The sequence below is a fragment of the Zeus faber genome, assembly GCF_960531495.2.
Source record: "Zeus faber genome assembly, chromosome: 19".
Classification (NCBI taxonomy): domain Eukaryota; kingdom Metazoa; phylum Chordata; class Actinopteri; order Zeiformes; family Zeidae; genus Zeus; species Zeus faber.
This window is the reverse complement of record NC_137206.1, coordinates 6,411,974-6,431,033: the sequence shown is the minus strand read 5'-3', so window position 1 is coordinate 6,431,033 and position 19,060 is coordinate 6,411,974. Positions and strand designations below refer to the sequence as shown.

Below are 19,060 nucleotides of genomic sequence, written 5' to 3'. Positions count from 1 at the left end.
TTTTTTATGGATTTTGGCTGCTGCAGCTTTATTTTAGAGCTATATTTTGAAACAAAGCTGTCTAATAAAAATCAATCACACTAACACATACTACTAGCTGCTTCTGTAAAGTGTGTACATGCAACCATGGTATTAAGTATTCAAGTATTTTTTTTAATTAAAATGCTTTCTTAAAAAAATATAATATATACTATATCATACTGTTTTACATGTACATTACATCTTGTATATTACTATAATTAATTGTGTTTACATCTTATATAGTATACTTCATTGCATTTTTGCATACTATTAGCCCCACTATCTAACCATTTATTACTAATATTATTATCATCATCAATCTCTTTATTGGTGTAATTTTCAGTATTATGAAAATCATGACCAGATTCCAGAGTATCCTCATCACTCAGGTATCTACCAACGGAGCTTTTCTCTACAGGAAAGTCAGTCACACAAGTAGAAAGAGATGTGTACACAGACTACACACTCTTTCTATAGCATTTTGATATTTGGACCACTTTTCCACCCGAACTCTGCTCTGCCCCCCGCCCATGGGGATCAATAAAGTACAGCCTGACCCCTATCTTGGATGCAATTTTGAGCATTTTGGTGGACACAAACAAGGGGATTTGTTGAGCGCTGCAGTAGTTTGGGGCCCGTGTGCCTCAGAACACTGTGTCAATTATTTCCCCCCCCTTTTTTACTTTTCATTTTTATTTTTTCTAATGTAGATAAACACATCCCATTCTGGGACAAAACGTCTCCATCCCCAAAGGAGCGGTGATGTTGGACTTCTGGGAGGGGCAATTGTGCTAAATCAGATTAACATCCAGGCGGCCATATGTGAAGGTTGGTAAAGGTGAAATATTAAGATTAATGACCTTTATGAGTTAGTGATTTTTTTTATTTCAGTGTGGTGTAGCTACAAGTTGGGGGCGGGGGGTCAAGTGTTAGTCACCATGTTAGTATGAGTATGACAAGTGATGCAAATAGAATTGGTGTTAGTCCCAAAGCACAAATGATGACGTTGCTCAGACATGCAAAAAGCCATATCAAACACATCACGTATACAAAATAAATAAATAAATAAAAACATTTGTTTAATAAAAAACAACAGCTGATTTTCTGATGTGGACTTGTCTCCATTGCATTAAGAGGTCAACATGCAGTTATACAGATGTTTTGATGTTTGGGGCATTAGAACATCATGACTGACATACTGTCTGATCCATTGTTCTTCATTACTGATTAAAATGCTTCTACATGCCAAAAAAATTTATCCCACATTCGTTGCAGATATAATTACAGATACTAGAAGTGACTGTTAATATCAAAAGTAAGGAAATGGTTCATCACAAATGTCAGCCACAATTCAACTGGACAATTCCTACGCCAGAGGAAACGTTCTGGGACTAAAACCAACATCAAGAGCCAGTAAAGCCCTTGATACTGGTACACGCAGCAATGTTCATTACGTGGAGCGGCCTGGACGGATTAGATCCTTCAAACAATGTGACGTTTAAACTGACAATGGCATTTCACAAAGCTAGAAACAAACAACGTACGCTTCCCACGGGCGTGCACGCAGTCGTGGACTGTACACAAAACAAGCGACGGACCTCTTTCGGGTTACCACAGCAGCATCGATCCAGCCACCTTATCAAGACTGTGGCTGTCTAGGCAGCTTTATCTATCACAATAAGTGTGTGTGTGTGTGTGTGTGTGTGTGTGTGTGTGTGTGTGTGTGTGTGTGTGTGTGTGCACAAGCTTGTTCCTGAGGAGAGTAGGTCAGTCTTTATCAGATAAAACTCAAAATGCACCACACGCGCAAATATAACTCCACATTTATGAGGACCGAAGGTTACCTCACATGTCTTGCCACCAGGGTTGGCAGCTGTCCAGAATTCAGGGACAAGTCAGAGCGTAAATGGTGGACAACTCAACGGGGTGTTGGGTTTCACGCGGTGCTTTGCAGCCAATTATCAATGCAACCAGCGGATGGATAAATGGTCGTAGTTAGCATCAAAATTAGTTCTAAATGTAGCTGCATTTAATCACAACCAAGATCTATATTTTTATTTTTGCCCTTCATAGACACACAAGATGGCTTAAATAACTCAGCTTATGAGGCGCTGGAAGGTGTACTTCCCAATTTTCACAGGAGCTAGGCCAGCTGATTCCCTCCGCAGCCATGCATTGAGCTAACACAGTTGGCGTGCGGCTCATCACTATACTATATAGTATCGTAGTATATATACTACGATACTATACTGGACACATGGGGAATTGGTATCAACCTCTTCGTCTGAATCTGGGGGAGATGGACAAAAAAGTTGCCCCAAAAAAAACTTGAGCATCACCAACTCTTTTACCCTTTAATATACACAACTTAAAAAAATGGAGGTACGCCAGTGAAACGTAATAAAGACAGTAAAACCATCAATGTCCAAACAAAGAAATCCAGTGCCACACACACACACACAGAGACACACTGACACAGACAGGGGTAGCTAAGGTTGTCAAGTCAGTCTGCTATCTTATGCATGGCTGGTTTGGAGATGAGTTGGCGGGGGGTTAAGGGGGGTTTATTGACAAGCAGTCTGGTGAGACACTGTCTTGTATGCGTCCACACGATGCCAGCCCCGCACCGATCGAATGAAAGTGCATCTTTGTGTGATTTTATTTTTGTGTGCGTGCTCGCATCAGACACCGTCAAAGCAAGCGAACAGTGAGGTTTATGCAGAGTGCCTTTGTGTGTGTGTCTGTCTGTGTGGGTGCGTGTGTGTGTGTGTGTGTGTGCGCGTGCACGGCCCACACAGGCCTCTTTTACACATTTGAAACAATATTTCTTGCCAAACATGCACAAGCTGTGCAACGGAGACAAACACTGGATTCTACCGCTAGAATCTAGTTTGAGCGCTGCGCAGCAACCTCTGAGCTGCTCCTCCTGAACTGGAGCAGCACCACCCTCCGATGGCCACGCCGGATCATGACAAAGTGAACCCGTTCCTCAAGGAATGGGTTGAATCATGAAAATTAATTTTTACTTAATCTATTTTTATTTTATTTTTAAACACCGTGCCTCAGTTGACTGTCACATTTTACAGCCACGCCCCTTTACATTGGACATTTACTTTGACATGAAAAGTATAATAAAACATGAATAAAACAACTATGGTTTGGTGTGCCGTGGGATTATTTTGTTGTGGGAAACAGCGGCTTGGACAACGCCTGCGTTGTCGGTGATCGTGTAAATGCATTTGATATACGGATACAACCCATTCAATTTCCACAACACAGCTCCCTGCTCCACAGCACAGTTTCAACACAAACCCATGAGGGGACGTCGCTCAAACTTGCGCATCTTTGTGGAGCCATGGAACAATATCTGCGTTGAAAATGGCCGGGAGTATTCCCGGTTTTCAAAAAGAGGTTTAAAAAATGTGTGTTTTTCTTTTTTTTTTAAGCCTACATGTTTGGACTGCATTGAAGCACCACAGCAGCAGGGGGGCATGTTTCTGGGTAGTAAAGCCTTCATAAAGGTTGTGCTATAAACAGTTATGGCAACCGACAATTTAATAAGGTTTGGGTTGAAAAAACATCTTTTCATTCCAACTGCTGCAAAACGGGCAAAATCAACCAAGTGCATACAGACCCCCCCAACCAACCCCCAACCAACAATGACAAATGCCAATGTTGAATCCTCTATTCATATACAAGGCTGTTGTTTCTTTACCGAGAACCTTGCAGAAGATATTACCAGAAGAAACAAATCCATTTGACATTTCCCTTCTCAACAGTGTGTGTGTGTGTGTGTGTGTGTGTGTGTGTGTGTGTGTGTGTGTGTGTGTTGCTCGTTGATTGTTCTACGGAGCAACAAGCGTACAGCCACTCTGACCCGGGCCCAATTACCTCGACCAAAGACAGGTGTGGCTGCTTAAACCACACCACACTCCATTAATTCATTTTAAACAGTTTATTATCGACAGGAGTGTGTGTGTGTGTGTGTGTGTGTGTGTGTGTGTGTGTGTGTGGGGGGGGGGGCTGACTGACGCCTGCTGTGAAGAAAGAAGGGAAATGGAAAAGCGGAAGAAAAGTTTGCACTTAAAAGGTAATTAGAGGCTGAATTCATCACGAAAGTCAGCGGGTAGAGGAGGGAGCTCTGATTACAAAGCTCACAGATAGAACGATGCCGCTGAAGTTGACAAGTTGAAAAACATCCATGTACACACTGCTGCGCTTTGATCTACATCGGGATGAAGCTCATCCTGCTTTTAATTCATGCAGAATTTAAAAATGCCTTTCCCGGCCGCTTCATTATAGATGAATTCTAGACGAGGAAGTCCTAGACTAACCCCGTGCAGGACCCCCTTTCACACATCGTTCCCCGTAAATTACTGGGATAACCTTTCCAGCACCGCTCGTGATTTTCCACTATTGACACATGCAGCTTACATTCCAGAACATCAACGAACCCCGACCCTAATCCGGGTTTAATTTAAGCCTTCACGTAGACCTACATTAGCTCTATTCGTCCTTCCAGAAAGTGTATTTTATAAAGGAAGACTGAGGCAAGTTTCAGACTGTTTCAAACCAGGACTGAGGGAGGCCATTTCAGTGAGTCCCCATAAAAAGTGTGATTTTGACGTCAGGCCTCATCTGCGTCCGCCAAACATTACATCGGTGGTTGTACGGCACCAAACGCCGCTGCTGCCGCCGTGAAAGGGCTTCTTCCTTCTTCCTCCCAGCGACAAGACGGGGATATTTAGGTAATCCCCCCAGAGTCAAACACCTGCCCACACACACCCATACCAGGTCATATGTGCTCTGCGGGGCTGAGGGCTGACTTTATTAAACATAATATTTGAGGAATTTAACAGGGGGGGGGTCAAACACACAACCGCAAGCAGGGAGTGTGTGTGTTTGTGTGTGTTTGTGTGTGTTATGCGTTTCCGTTTGCAGATGTGTGCTGTGCTGACAGGTTGTGTTGCGCTTACCGCCTCTTGGTCGATTTTCTTGGCGGTGGAAGAGGTCAGAGCTTCCACCTCAGCCTGGAAGGTGTCCCTCCTCTTCAGCACCGCCTGGAGACCAAAAAAAGAAATAAAAAGCTCAGTTGTGATACGGGGGTGGACGGGGGTCAGCGCGGGCACTCAGAGCAGTCTGCGGGTACACAGTAAGCTGCGGTGCAGCGTGTGTCCTCACATCTTTCGACGAGAGCACCACGCTCTGACCCAGTCGTCCAGCATCACAATGTGCATCTTGTCAAAGTGGCTCAGATCCATATACTGCACACACACACACACACACACACACACACACACACACACACACACACACACACACACACACACACACACACACACACACACACACACACACACACACACACACACACACACACACACGAAAATGAATAATTTGCTCGCAGTCAATGGCACATTCCATTGAGCTAAATTGTTGGTCTGTTTGTGTCCTTAGATTAGAATAAGGCACAACACTGATGTGGGATGGACACTTCGATCATGTGTTACCATGACTACGGGCATAAAAAGGAATCTGGGCTTGTTCCGTGAATGAAAGCCGGGCTCCATGGCGACCACTGAGTGGACGGATGGATGGCTGCGTCCAGCAGCTTATGATTTAATACGGTGACGATTAGAGCTGGGAAATACCAGAGGCTCTGTGGCTTTCATGAGGTCTGTGAGAAGAAGGCTTTAAAAAAAAAAAAAAAAGCATTTAAAGCATTGCTGAAGAGCAATCACGATCATCCCAATATTGCACTGATCTCATAAGAAGTGAAAGCGAAATTGCGATTTCTCGTTTGACAAAAACCCCAAAGCCATGTTATTGTGATCCATCATCACTAGAAAGAAGAGAAAAAATATACACATTATTCTTGCCAACGCCATCGTCAATTGATTGCAAAGCAAATGATCGCGGTGCTGCATTCAATCATCTTAACGTAACAAAAAAAAAAATCAAAGCTCTTCGCCATATAAAACAAAAACAAAAAATTTAAATGACAGATAATTATCCTCACTGCATAGAACAGAAGACCACACAACTCAAAAAGCAAGTCTGTGACATGATCGCCTTCTAGTGGCAGATATCAGCAGCTCACCCGGTGTGTGACAGTTATACGTATCGCACCACAGTCACAGGGCCTTAGATGCTCCCTTTTCCATCTTGAACCAGGGCTGGGTTTTGCCTAAAACCTCACGATATGATATGTATCACGATACAGAGGCCCCCATCAATACGCATCGCAATACATGTTAATTTTGAATAATGACCATGTCCTACACAGTATTCACTTACAGCTGTACTTTATTATTCTGTATAACAGCAAAGTCAAAGCCTTAAGGATAACACAACTTAAAACGCTTAAAATCCAGGCCCACAGAGATCTTAAAATCTTCTCCACCAAACTGTCCAACCTGAGCTGTCCCTCTAATGTACTCCTTCTTAATCCTGTCGATAATAAACTGTTTAAAATGAATGAATGAGTGTGGTGTGGTTTAAGCAGCCACACCTGTCTTGGGTCGAGGTAATTGGGCTCAGGTCAGAGTGGCTGTACGCCTGTTGCTCGGTAGAACAATCAATGAGCCACACCCACCCACCCACACACCCCCACACCCCCACACACACACACACACACACACACACACACACACACATACACACACACACACAGACAAAAGTGCCGCGCCTCCGACCATTTACCTTGAGCGTGTCGGCACACAAGACGTAGTCGTGCAGGGCCGGTGCCAGCACCTCGGTCAGCTGGGAGATCTGGGCCTCCGCCTCCCTGCTGCAGTACTCCACACAGCCGGCTACGGCTTTCAGCGGCTCCACAAGCTCCTCCTCTGACTCCGCCCACTGGCTGTAGACGGGGCCACACTGCCGCAGCTCATCCAGGTACTCTGGGGAGACGCAATTAGTATGTAGTGCGTCGCCAAATTTTGGGCAAGGTGCAGCTCTTCCCACAATGCAACAGAAGGAAAGAAAATGTGATTGCCATTGTATTGTGACAACAGATACATCAGGCGACACATGAACCAGAAAGCAGCGCGGGGTTTCCTCCTAGCTGGCTGGGACTGAATTGACCACCGCCCAACTAACATAAAAAAATAAAAAAATAAAATAAAAAACACACTTGTATCAAATAATCAAATAATGGGCTCAATGGGCCAACAGGCAAAAACATGTAAATTAGCAAACTCAGTCATCAATCAATGAGGTCACTGTCGTCTTCCCCCTTCTCAGCGTCTGCAGTGTAGTTTAAAAAGGTACAATATGCAATTTTTGACCGAAAACTCAATGATTAAAAAACGACTGTAACTATGTTATATATATTGTTGAGTTGTGTACTAACACTATCCCAAATGTTTCCAACAATTTTCAAACCTAGATGGATCCGTAATTTGAATACAGGTAAAGGTCTGTTTCATTAGGTCGCCTGTCAACGGCATCATATTCCCTTCACCCCCCTCTACCTGCTATAAGTCCTGGGCCGACACGGAGCACTGGACGACACGTCGGAGTGAGGAGGGGACTCCATGAAGGTGCTAACCTTAGCTAGCCGCTGAATTGTACTATTGTTTATTCATTGCTGTTTACTGCGCGTTCTGACACGGAGTCAGGTCCGATCGATTTTCATCGGCAATGGTGCAAAGAAGACAACAACCCCCATGACACAACCCTACTTCACAATCTCTTCCAACTCCCTCTTTTGTTATTGTTTTGACCGAGAGACCCCAAGCGAGAAATGACATATTGTACCTTGAAATGTATTAGTCATCGTTTCTCTGCCCATTAGGGATGACTAGATATTCGACATATTCTTCAAATATACTGTAAAAAAAAAAAAAAATAAAATAAAACAAAGCATTATAGCAAGCATTATATTTTTGTAATTAATGTATTTTTGTAATTTATGATTTTATTATTCTACTTTGTAAATGGATTTTTATTGTTGGCTTTGCTTGTTTCTTTTTGATGGCCTTTTAATGTAAAGCACTTTGAGTTGCATGTTGTGTATGAAAGGTGCTCTACAAATAAAGGTTATTAGAATAATCATCATCATCATCATCATCATCAACACTTAAAAAAAGAATCCACTGCATTTAAAAACTTTTCTCAATCTATCCTTCGACCAAATGAAATATATTGTGAGCTTCCCCTTTGGAAAAAGGGGATTTAACATTTTTTTAAGGCTTAAATGTTTGCCCCATTGGAGCACGTTTAAGCACAGTGGGCCTCATTCACGAACAAATCGCAAAAAGTTGGGATTCAACAGCATGCTCTGACTGGAACTTGTTCTTACTTTAGAAGAAAATTTAAAACTGCGTTAGACCAGTCGTAAGCACAAATCACTCAAATGTCAGAATCCTTGAAAATGATATAACTGAACTTCAACTAAATGTAAGTGGCATATTAAAACCATAATTAGTGAAAATTTGGAAATATTCAATATCATATATATATATATATATATATATATATATATATATATATATATTTACTACCAAAAATAATTCAACATCAATTATTTATGTTCTTTGCGTATCTTGATTGGTGTGTGTATGTGTTTTTATATGTTCAAGTTTAGGATCCTTAAATTAACTCTGTACTTTGTGAAGTTGGTTTACTTTACACATGCAGGATAAAAAGGATTCACATTAATCTCCAAGCAGGTGTGCAAATGGCATATTTGGCTTCATAGATATATTTATGGATATTCCTCTTTGTTTACCTCTGAGGCTCACCAACAAGTTCCTTATAAAGAGAAATCGAGGCGTGGCTTATGCTTATTAGCAGTTTCCCGCACGCCCCTTTCAGTTTAGAGTGGTTCAGATTTATCAACATACGCACACGTTTAGGAACAAACGTGGCTGACATGCAGGCGTCATGACTCCGGTGGCGTAGCCAACTCCTTCGAGCACGAGGGAACATTTCAATGCAGAAGCTGCAGCAGAGTGGTAAGTTTCTCACCAGCGAAGCCTTTACAAATGAACAAACGTTATAATAAAGGCCTCGCTGGAAAAATGACAAACCTACCCTTAAATTCCTCAACTGGCAAAAACAATTTTTTAATAAAATTAAAAAAAATCCAGCCACCAACCTTTCTGTTCCTTGATAATCCTCTGGGTGACTTTATCCAGGGAGGTCATCTTAGTGCTGAAGTCGTCTGCGTACTCCTGCATGGCGGTGAACTCCTCTGGCCGGTCCTTGACCCCCCAAACCGAATTGGCCACCGCCCGCACCGTGTCCCCCATCCGACTGAGGAAACCGGGGCCCTGCTTCTTGTGGGCGGTCAACTCCTGTGACAGGGATGGGGAACTTTTGATTGAAGATTGTTCAATTTTTGGGGGGAAAGTGTTCTAGTTCAGGGGTCTTTTTCAGCCTAAGGACCCCTAGGTGGATAGAGAAATAGGAACCCCCTACATATATATATTTTTTTAATAAAAAAATATGCATTTTAAGTACGGCCTAAAAAAACATTTGTGATGCCTTATTAAGCTATTAATATACTCAGTTGTGATACTTACAGTTCCCGTGTGTTCCTGTAGTCTGTGTGGAGAAAACACATTGAAATCCACTTTCTTCTTTTCACAAATATAATAAAGGTTTCACAAATCTGAAATAGGCTTTGAAATGCTGTTTTATTATAATTGAGTCCAGGTTGATAAGTACGGTATTTTTATTTTTATTTTTGTCTAGACCTGGTCCTTAAATGGCCTGTGTGTGGAAGAAAACAGTGAAATCCATGTTTTCTGTATTCACAAATAAAATAGAAGAAATAGGGTTTCACATTCCATTTAATATCAATACAATAATACAAACATGAAGTGTGTCAGAGACGCAGTACATTACTGAAAACTTTTGAGATTTTTGAATGTTACTAAAAAATGGGAGGTTTCTGAACGCACCGTCATATCTAACTGTGAATCGGCTTGCTTTCAGCTCATTAGTGAGATCAAATAAAAACGCAGCAGTTCTAATGTTAATGGTTGAGGTTACCTCAATACAACTCTTTGTCTAAAATACATTTTTAACATTTTCACTTAAATAATTTGGACAAAATAATTGGCCCTGCCGTACCCACAGTTGAAGACCACTGCTCTTTTTAAGAACTACGTGTCCGCAGCCCGGTGGTTGGGGAGTTGCATGTGAGATTTTGGAAAAGCGACCTTTTTTAAATTTGTCATAATTATAATAAAAAAAAAATTTAAACAACCCCAAAAATAACGCAACCCACGATTTATTTCAAGTGGCTTAAAGTTGTGTGTTGTAAAGCGGACTCCACCTGTCCCTTTGCCCCCACTCTCCCTCTGCGTACGGGTGGGGTCGCCCAGAGCGTGTGAGAGAGGAGAGGTGCAAACACTGGCGCGGCTTTACGGAAGGAATGAGTTATGTATTTTAGAAAAACATCAAACTACGTCAATATAAACTGTATTGTCTCTATCTTGAAAATTTATCGCTACACCATAAAAAGTGGGTGTGCCGCCCGGCCCCAGCATTTACGAACCACTGTGCGGCACGTAGGCATGTCATAGGCAGAATCAGATATATCAGACACTGATCGCCCAAGGCCCGATCCTATTAAAAAGCCCAAATTAAGCCTAAACTGTAATCTCACGTCTGTTGTCTCGGCTACTCTGGTCGACGCCTAAAAGATGAGGACCCTGACTTGGTATCTGTGGTGGAAAAGCGGCAGCTGCTCATCCCTCGTGAATTCCGTTCCCATCCGCCTGATACGCACAGGGACACACACAAGGTAAAGATGGCCGCCGTTGCTTCTAAATAGTCACCTTGGCCCGAAGTAAAAAAAATTAAAATAAATAAAATAAAATAAACGCAGCTGCGCTAACCTTGAGTGTATCCAAGTCTCAAGACTATTTGGACTGAACTTGCGAGGCGTTCCTGAATTTAAAGAGAGACAAAAAAAAAAAAAAAAAAAAAAAAAAAAACCCACAAAAACACACCACCAGCATGATTTGTGTTTATATTCCAAACACTGAATATATACAAGCAAGAAAAAACAAAATGTCAGGTTTGCCCTGTTAGACCTGAGTAATAAATTATATAATCATTTCTCAGAATGAGAATTCGAAGACAGTGCTGCATTCACGTAGCCAATTACTACGAAGTGTGTGTGTGTGTGTGTGTGTGTGTGGGAGACAGACAGCGTGAGGCACACCTGCTCGGTGAGGAAGACTTTGAAGTGCTGGCTGAAGGAGAGGAGAGGATGCTGGGAGATCTTGTCGAGGAAGCGCTGAAGGGCCCTCCTCCGCGTCTCGATGAAGTCCTCGTTGAAGCGCTCCACCATGCCCTTCATCACAAACTTTTCCGGTAAGGGCTGGAAATTGGGGGCGGGGGGGGGGGTGTACAATACACAAGTCACTAGAGTTCAAAACTATTCATTTTTGCCTCAGCACTACAGACTTGAGCCAGTACCAACACTGGTTTAAAAGGAGGCTTTGTGTGGGAGGGGTTAGTTCCCGTCGTTTATCGACTTCCCGTAACACGACCTCGCTTGAACGCTCCACCATCGAGAGGATGACCGCTCTGCCGCAGACTGACTCACTGTGTTGAAATGCAATTCAATGACGCAAACGTTCATGTCTTAAAAAAAAAAATAAAAAAGAAAAACGTCTTCAATCTCCTCTTTGGGAAACAGGACATTTACGCTAAAGTTTTGAGGAACAGTAATACAACGTTTTATCTATAATTACTTTTTGCATTTGCAGCAGTACATCCAAAGCTCGTCTGTAAAGCTGGCTACAGTCGGTCGCCAGGAGGAAGTAGGGAAACTTCCCGTTTGTAGTCTCTTACATGAGCGCGGATATAACTGACAGAGCTGGTTCGTGGAAGTCGGACACCCTGAAAAACATGATAAACACGCACAGCTCGCCACCATTTTTTATTCCCTAGAAGATGTACGGAGGTCAGACGTCGTAGGTCGCGGTTCTCACAATATCTTTTTTGGTGTGAAGTGACATGCGATTCAACGGGGCAAACATTTGCGCCGTTGAATTCATCTTTAATCTCCTCTTTGCAAACGGGAAATTGTACGTTATAGTCCCACGTTTTGAGTTATATATTTTATTTAGAACTGCTTTTTGCAGCTGCCGTACAAAGTACATGCAAAGCGCAACGTTGGCTACAGTAGGATGCGGAAAAACTTCCCGGTTCTAGTCTCTTTCATCAGCACGGATGATGTAAGAGGTGTGCAAAGCTCCAAAAAAAATAAGGGATTAATTCATGGTTCGCAACATTTCTTTTCGACTAGAACATGTATGGAGATCTAAAACTCTGACATTATTGGTCACGGTTCATAATATTTTTTTTTATGCAAAATGACATGCAACACGTCCACGTTTCCCAAATTGTGAGAATTTTTTTCTCTCCCCACACGATTATTCTATTATTTGTATTAACTTAGGAGTAGTTCGGACATCACGTGATGACACGACGTCAACATCAACTTCAGCCGTCGTTGAAACAGAGATGGTGGTCGCTGAGCTGGCGGTCGCTGAGCTGGCACTGCAGTGTGACTTGAGCGTTGCACAAGATAACGCAGCGCGACAGGTTCAGAACCTGCATCGACCAAAGACCTTACGGCTTTGAGAGAACAGACGGGTGGAGCACCCAAACAAATGGCAGCAAAAACACCATCACCTCACGGATCAAGGGCAAAAACCGGTGTCTACCCACATGGATGATGAGCGTGGGGTGCGCTTCCTCCAGTCTGCCCTTGAGCCACAGGAAGTCCTGGTAGCGCCTGCGGACCTCAAACTCGCTGGAATCGAACTCGCTGCGCGTGGTCTGGGGAGGAGAGCGCGGTGTGAGCTCCTTGCATCAAGAAGGACTTTGAACAAAACATTTGGACGTTTGGTACAGGGAGACGTTTATAAACGGCCGTTAGCTGCTCAGTCAACTAACACGTGGCCCACCGCACACTAGAGGGACATTTGGGGGCTTTCGATTTTTTATTTTCTTTTGCATCATTTGAAAGTGAAGAATCAAGAGCTTCAAAGTTTGACAGTCACGCATTCCATAGAGACTGCGACACACACCCCGCTCGCTTCCAGCCCCACCCACTGAGAGAGAGAAAGAATTCAAAGTGCCTTACATAAAACTGATAAAAAGGAAGGGAAAATTAATTAAAAAAATATATAAAAGACATAAAAAGAATAAAGACAAAAGAATAAAAAGTCAGTGTTTTAAGTGATGTTTGCGTGCCGAGGAATACATCCTTTTGGGTACTATAATAGACACTATTTGCTTATATGATAATGCCTGGAATAAACAACAAATATTAAAACATTATTAATATTTGTGACGAAGATACAGCATTTAAATGGGAATTCTACTTTGAACTTGTTGACCTGTCTTTGCAGTGTCGCTGTGGCCGGCTGATGCATTGTGTGCTGACAACAGCAGTGGAAGTGGCAGATTCCACACCTCCTGCGTCCACACAGACGTACGGGTTTCAGGTCCCAGAAAGGCAGAAACTGAATGAGGAGACTGCTGCTCTGACTGCGTCACCCACTCATGTTGTGGCCTATGTATTTCTTCCTTCATAGGAGTAGAATATTTGTTTCACAGTTTGAGCAGGGTGCTTTTTAGATGGCCAGGTTAAACAACGTGCACGTAGACAAATGTATTATTAACAGCTTGATTGTGGAGGAGAGGGATAAAGATCGGTATCGGCGGGTACTCGAGGTTGCGGTTATCGGACGTGAAAAAGTGGTATCGAGCCATCCCCAGTGTGAACCAAAAAGGTTTCACACAAAAATGTGTTGTTGTTTTTTTTACATTTCTCTGCATTCATGTGCACATGGCCTGTATCTCACGGCCCTAAATGTAAAAAAAAAAAACAAATAAAGATTCTCTGTGTCAGAGTCTTGATACAATATCGTGGGGGATAATATTGCAATACTATGCTGTATCGATTTTTTCCCCCCGTCCCGGTAGTCCACAGTAAGTACAATTTACAGTATTGTGGCATTGATAATAAAAGTGGCAAACAGTTGTAACAGCAGTGAAAAAGTGGCATCCGGTGTAAAGCAGCAGTCAAACAGTGGCATCCAATGATAATAGCAGTCCATAACAGTAGTACGAAGGCTAATGGTCCTCATAAGTAACCACAGTCGTACTATTTAAAGGGTTCCTACACATTTAACATTTCAAAATTCCATACTTTTCAGACTCAAATTTCAAGAATTCTCAGTCGATTTTGACAAATTTGACACCTGAGTATGAAGAGCTGGATGTTTATTGTGTCAATAAATGGTTTTGAAATCCCAACTCTTTACATGTATATTGCATTCTGGCTACAGATGCTAGTATGTTTCCAAATAACTGCCAGAAGATTGCAGCGAGGTGCTGAAGCTCATATCAATGAATTGACTGTTTCGCAGGCTGTGACGTACAGGGGATGGCCGCCCTGCGTAGCAGTGCAGCGTTCGGTCGCACGCTGCACTCCTTGCCTCGCGTTCGACGACATCGAGCTCGCTCTGGCCCCACGCTCTGTCTCCCACACAGTGGTAAAATCTTTGGGCTGCCTGCTCAAAACGCAATAAAGAAAATACAATTCTGAAATTTATATTTTAGAAAATAGAATAGGGGCAATAGTCTAGAAACACAAATATTCTCAAATTTTTTTCCCATATACTAGAAATTACTAAAATAAAATTCCACGCTGTGTTGGAACCCTGTATTCATACTTCCAAGGTGGTATAAGATGTCGGTGTGAGAAATATAATCCAATCAACGAGTCGAATCATCAGTCGGAAACCCGTCAGTGTACTGAGGTTCTCCAAGTCGAACTGTCTTTTTATTTTATTTATTTATTTTTTCTTCTCGTCGGTCAGTGGGCTTTACAATAACAGGCGGTACTACTACTCTTACTGATACTGCCTATCGATCTGGTACTTTAACGGCACTCTTATTGTTGTTTTTTTTTGTTTTTTTTTCAAGAGAAATACTAAAACAAAATAAGAGCAGAAATAATGCTGCTACTTTTTCTGTGCATTGCGCATGGAGAGGGGGGCGATCGGGGCGCGACCAGCCCTCGCCGTGCCATCGTCACGCACTCGGAGCAGGGCCTCCCCCTGCGAGTGTGAGAACCAGGCAGAGGGAGCCAGCCCCGACAGACAGACAGACAGACAGACAGACAGACAGACAGACAGAGAGACAGAGAGACAGAGAGAGAGAGAGAGAGAGAGAGAGAGAGAGAGAGAGATGTCTCTTCTGATAATTGTGAAAATGCTTCTTAGATGAATATCTAAATCTCATTGCAATTTAGAAACGGTTATAGAGCCTAAATATCTATTTTCTTAATTTCTCCAGTACCATTAACAGTACCAGTTACGTCAGAGCTCATCCGTACTACGGTCTGTAACAATTTAGCTCTAGGACCCGTTTAATACCGGGTCTCTGTACCCAACCCTGGGAGTCCCTCCCCCCACTCCCCGAACGGTCTAACAGTCCCATTCAAGAGCCGAATCCGATTCGACCGACAAAATTGTGAGTCGGGCACAGACCTATCATTTCACTGACACGAACGCCGCTCACCCGGGTCAGCACTCTGTACACGATGAAGGTCTCAATCGCCGTCACGTGGCTCTCGGGGTCGGCCACCGTGACGAAGAGGTCTTTGGCGTCCAGGCCCCGCTCCTCTCCCTCGCCCTCCTCCAGCCGGAACTGGTTGACCATGGAGCCGGGGGAGTTGGGCATGGAGGCCAGCAGCGGACTCCCGTCGGCCAGGGAGGCGTTCTGACACACAAGGCACACAGACAACAGCGTGAGGGCGACGCAACGCGAGGCCACGATGAAAATGAGGTCCAAAAGGGTGCTCCTAGGCTTTAGGATTCAAAAAATCCCAAAGATTTGTTTGTCACATACATACTGCACCGTGCACCGCGTCTCGAATTCACGCTGCGGGTTTTAGCACCCGATCCGGGAGTTATACGTAAAATTCCAAACATGGCTACCATTACATTTTGCGACCTGCACGTGGCGCGGTGTGGTCCAAAAGCTCCTACACCTGGTGAGGACGGCTACGGAACTAAACACATCGGACGTAGCCGGTTCCGAGGAAAACCCATTGCATGAGTTGAGGACAGCTTAAGTTTGTGAATAGCTGCCCGAACGGCCACGTTTTACTGCGGTTCAGTTGCATTCCGCGATACGTTTACACCAACAAAATTGCCGGGAGCCACATTTGGCGGATCGGATTCTGGGGGGTTTCAAGCCAATCGACGTTTCATTTTGCTTCAAAGCAGCAAATCAGTTGAGAGCCAATCGGGTTGTGTTTTGCCGACAGCGTGTGAGTTGGCATCATGACATACTTTTACTAAACTTCAGAACCCAACATCATTTTACTGAGCTCATTCATTCAATTTGCCATTGACGGTCTATGGCGCAAAAAAAAAAAAAAGGCCACTTGCATATCAAGCAGCCCTCGAGCACGTGGGTGAGGACTTCCGGGGAACGGTGAACAAGAGTCAGAATAGTCGGTCGTATGAATAGAATTCTAACGATTATCATTTATTTCTGTCAAAATTACTTATTTGGACTGAATGCGCTGCGTAAAACACTCACATTCAATGTGAATTATGCAACTGTGTCAGTCAACGATCACCCACTCTTTTCTTTTTTAAAGACTGCAGTCATTAAAAATAGTTGTTCGGTGCGAACAAACTCGTTCAGAAGTCGTGGGTCACTAGTGTCCATTCTTCACATACTACGATATTTACTGCATTTCATTGGTTCTGTACCTGTACTCTTCTAGTGACAATAAGGTTGAATCTAATCTAATCTAATATTTCATCCGATTTAGTATGTCATGCTGGTACTGGAATTTTTTTCTTTTTTTCTTTTATAAAAATGACCGGTCTCTCTTGGTAGCCAAGTGCCCTTTTATTCTGTGCAATGGCCTAATCTGCTTTATTTATTGTTATGTTGTTATGTTTAGTATTTTCAGTGGCAATTTTTGCCTTAACTTGTTCCTAACATTTAAAACAAACATTTTAGGGAAAATGCAGCATCTGTCTCATTTATGCGCATTTGGGAGATGTTAAAATGCAGATTGTGTTCATGTCGGGGAGCCCCGGCGTTTCCCCATTTATTATTGTTTTTTTCTGTAGGTTTAAAATTGCTCGGGTCAACTTGAAATGGAGAACGGAGATAATATTAACTTGAGAGAGAGAGAGAGAAAAAAGTTTTTTGAGAGATCTAGTCTCACATTCACATTCACTTTAGAAACACCGAGGCCGTCTACAAAAAGGGCCAAAGCCGACTCTATTTCCTACGGAGGCTGAGGTCCTCTAACATCTGCCGGACGATGCTGAGGATGTTCTATGAGTCTGCTGTGGCCAGTACCATCTTCTTGGCTGTCACATGCCGGGGCAGTGGGCGGAGGGTCGCAGACAACAACAGACTAAACAAACTAACCAGGAGGGCCCGTGACGTCGTAGGAGAGGAGCTGGACACCTTGACGACTGTGGCAGAGAGGAGGATGCTGTCCAGGCTTCAGTCCATCTGGGACAACGTCTCACACCCTCTCTACGACACGTGGGCCCAGCAGAGGAGCACCTTCAGCAGAAGACTCCTCGTACCCAGATGCACCACAGTGCGCCACAGGAAATCATTCTTGCCTGAGGTCATCAACCTCTACAACGCCTCCCTCAGAGTCAGACACCCCCTCTCTGTAACCTGACCTCAAAACACGGACTTCCACTTCTGCACCTTCTTCTTTTTGCACATTTTAACTGTACATTTTACACTTCATCATGTGTATATAGATATGTCTAATATTAATCAACTAATAATCAAAATAAATTAGTAAATGAATACCTTCGAAAACGAATTCAGCCTTTCACATATGAGACTTGTGTTGTCATTCGGAGGCTTTTCTAGGAAAATGAAATTGCGCTATTTATCTGTATCCTCCCTCGTCCACAGCGCGGTGGACGAGGGAGGATTTCCGGTGAGCGAGATTCCCAAAAATGGGGTGGTTTGAAAAATGGGGTGGTTTGAAAAATGGAGTGGTTTGAAAAATGGGGGGTGGTTTGAACGGAGTCCCACCGGGAAACTTTCTACTGTGTCGAGGTGATCGAGTCGGCTGGAATGCGACGTGTTAACCCGTCACATTCGATGTCACAGGATTTACGCCTTTGCCGTTTCGCCCTCGGTGCTTATTTTCAATTTGTAAGTCGACCTTTCTGTCCAGTTTGTTACTCTTTGGCCGGAGTGACTCCCGAGGCTTTTCACCGATTCGTTCGCCCCCCCCAGTGCTCCGAACAGCCTAGAACCGGAGAAAACAATGATCGCCGCCCCGAACCTAAAAGTCAAAAAAACAAAAAACAACAACAATGGCGCACCAGTCAAAAGTCAAGAGAAACAACAACGCAAAAAAGTCACAAAAAACGACTTGTGTGTTGTTTGACAGACGTTTGGGGCCCGTATTTAAAAAAAAACAAACAGCCTGGGATCCGAGCCGGGGTAATGAATCCCAGATGTCCGGGTATTAGCGTGACAGCGCCCGAGTCCGCGACCCCCAGGAAATACTTTGCGTCCACGGCCGATCCACCGGCGACGCGACCCACGCACACGCGGGCTCCCTCTCTCCGGAGTTTACCTTGCTGAAAACTTCCAGGTCGTCATCCTCGTCCAGGTCCAGCATCTCCCCGGGAAGCTCCGGCGGGGAGACGGCGGCCGACTCGCCCGCGGTCGCGCTCATGTCGACCCGGGCTTCGAGCGCGTCGTCGCGGTGGGAGTGCGGCGAAGCGTGCGGGACGGGGCGCCGGTCGGAAACGCGCGGCGCCGGTGAACCGGAGGGGCGGAGGGCGGGACGGAGGTGGGGACGGAGGGAGGGAGGGAGCGGGAGAGAACGCAGCTGAGAACTTCAGGAGTTTTTTTAAATTTTTATTTTATTTCTTTGATTTTTATTATTTTTTATTTTTATTTTTATTTTTTATTTTTTTTCTCGCCGGTGCGCATGCGCGGAAGTGCGGGCGGCGGGGGCTCTTCCTGTTTGAACTTTTCG

The 19,060-nt window shown here is 43.9% G+C and overlaps 1 protein-coding gene across 1 annotated transcript in view; it reads right to left on the bottom strand.

Moving 5' to 3' along the window:
- Nucleotides 1–18,835, bottom strand: part of snx7 (sorting nexin 7) — a 37,210-nt gene extending 18,375 nt beyond the window's left edge. The window contains exons 1-7 of the mRNA XM_080020629.1: nucleotides 18,653–18,835; nucleotides 15,586–15,786; nucleotides 12,721–12,831; nucleotides 11,204–11,362; nucleotides 9,125–9,323; nucleotides 6,724–6,923; nucleotides 4,998–5,081 (exon numbers count right to left, since the gene is read on the bottom strand). Coding sequence (XP_079876755.1) covers nucleotides 4,998–5,081; nucleotides 6,724–6,923; nucleotides 9,125–9,323; nucleotides 11,204–11,362; nucleotides 12,721–12,831; nucleotides 15,586–15,786; nucleotides 18,653–18,754 — 1,056 coding nt within the window. The 5' untranslated portion in view covers nucleotides 18,755–18,835. The remainder of the gene's footprint in view (nucleotides 1–4,997; nucleotides 5,082–6,723; nucleotides 6,924–9,124; nucleotides 9,324–11,203; nucleotides 11,363–12,720; nucleotides 12,832–15,585; nucleotides 15,787–18,652) is intronic.
- Nucleotides 18,836–19,060: the final 225 nt, after the last annotated feature.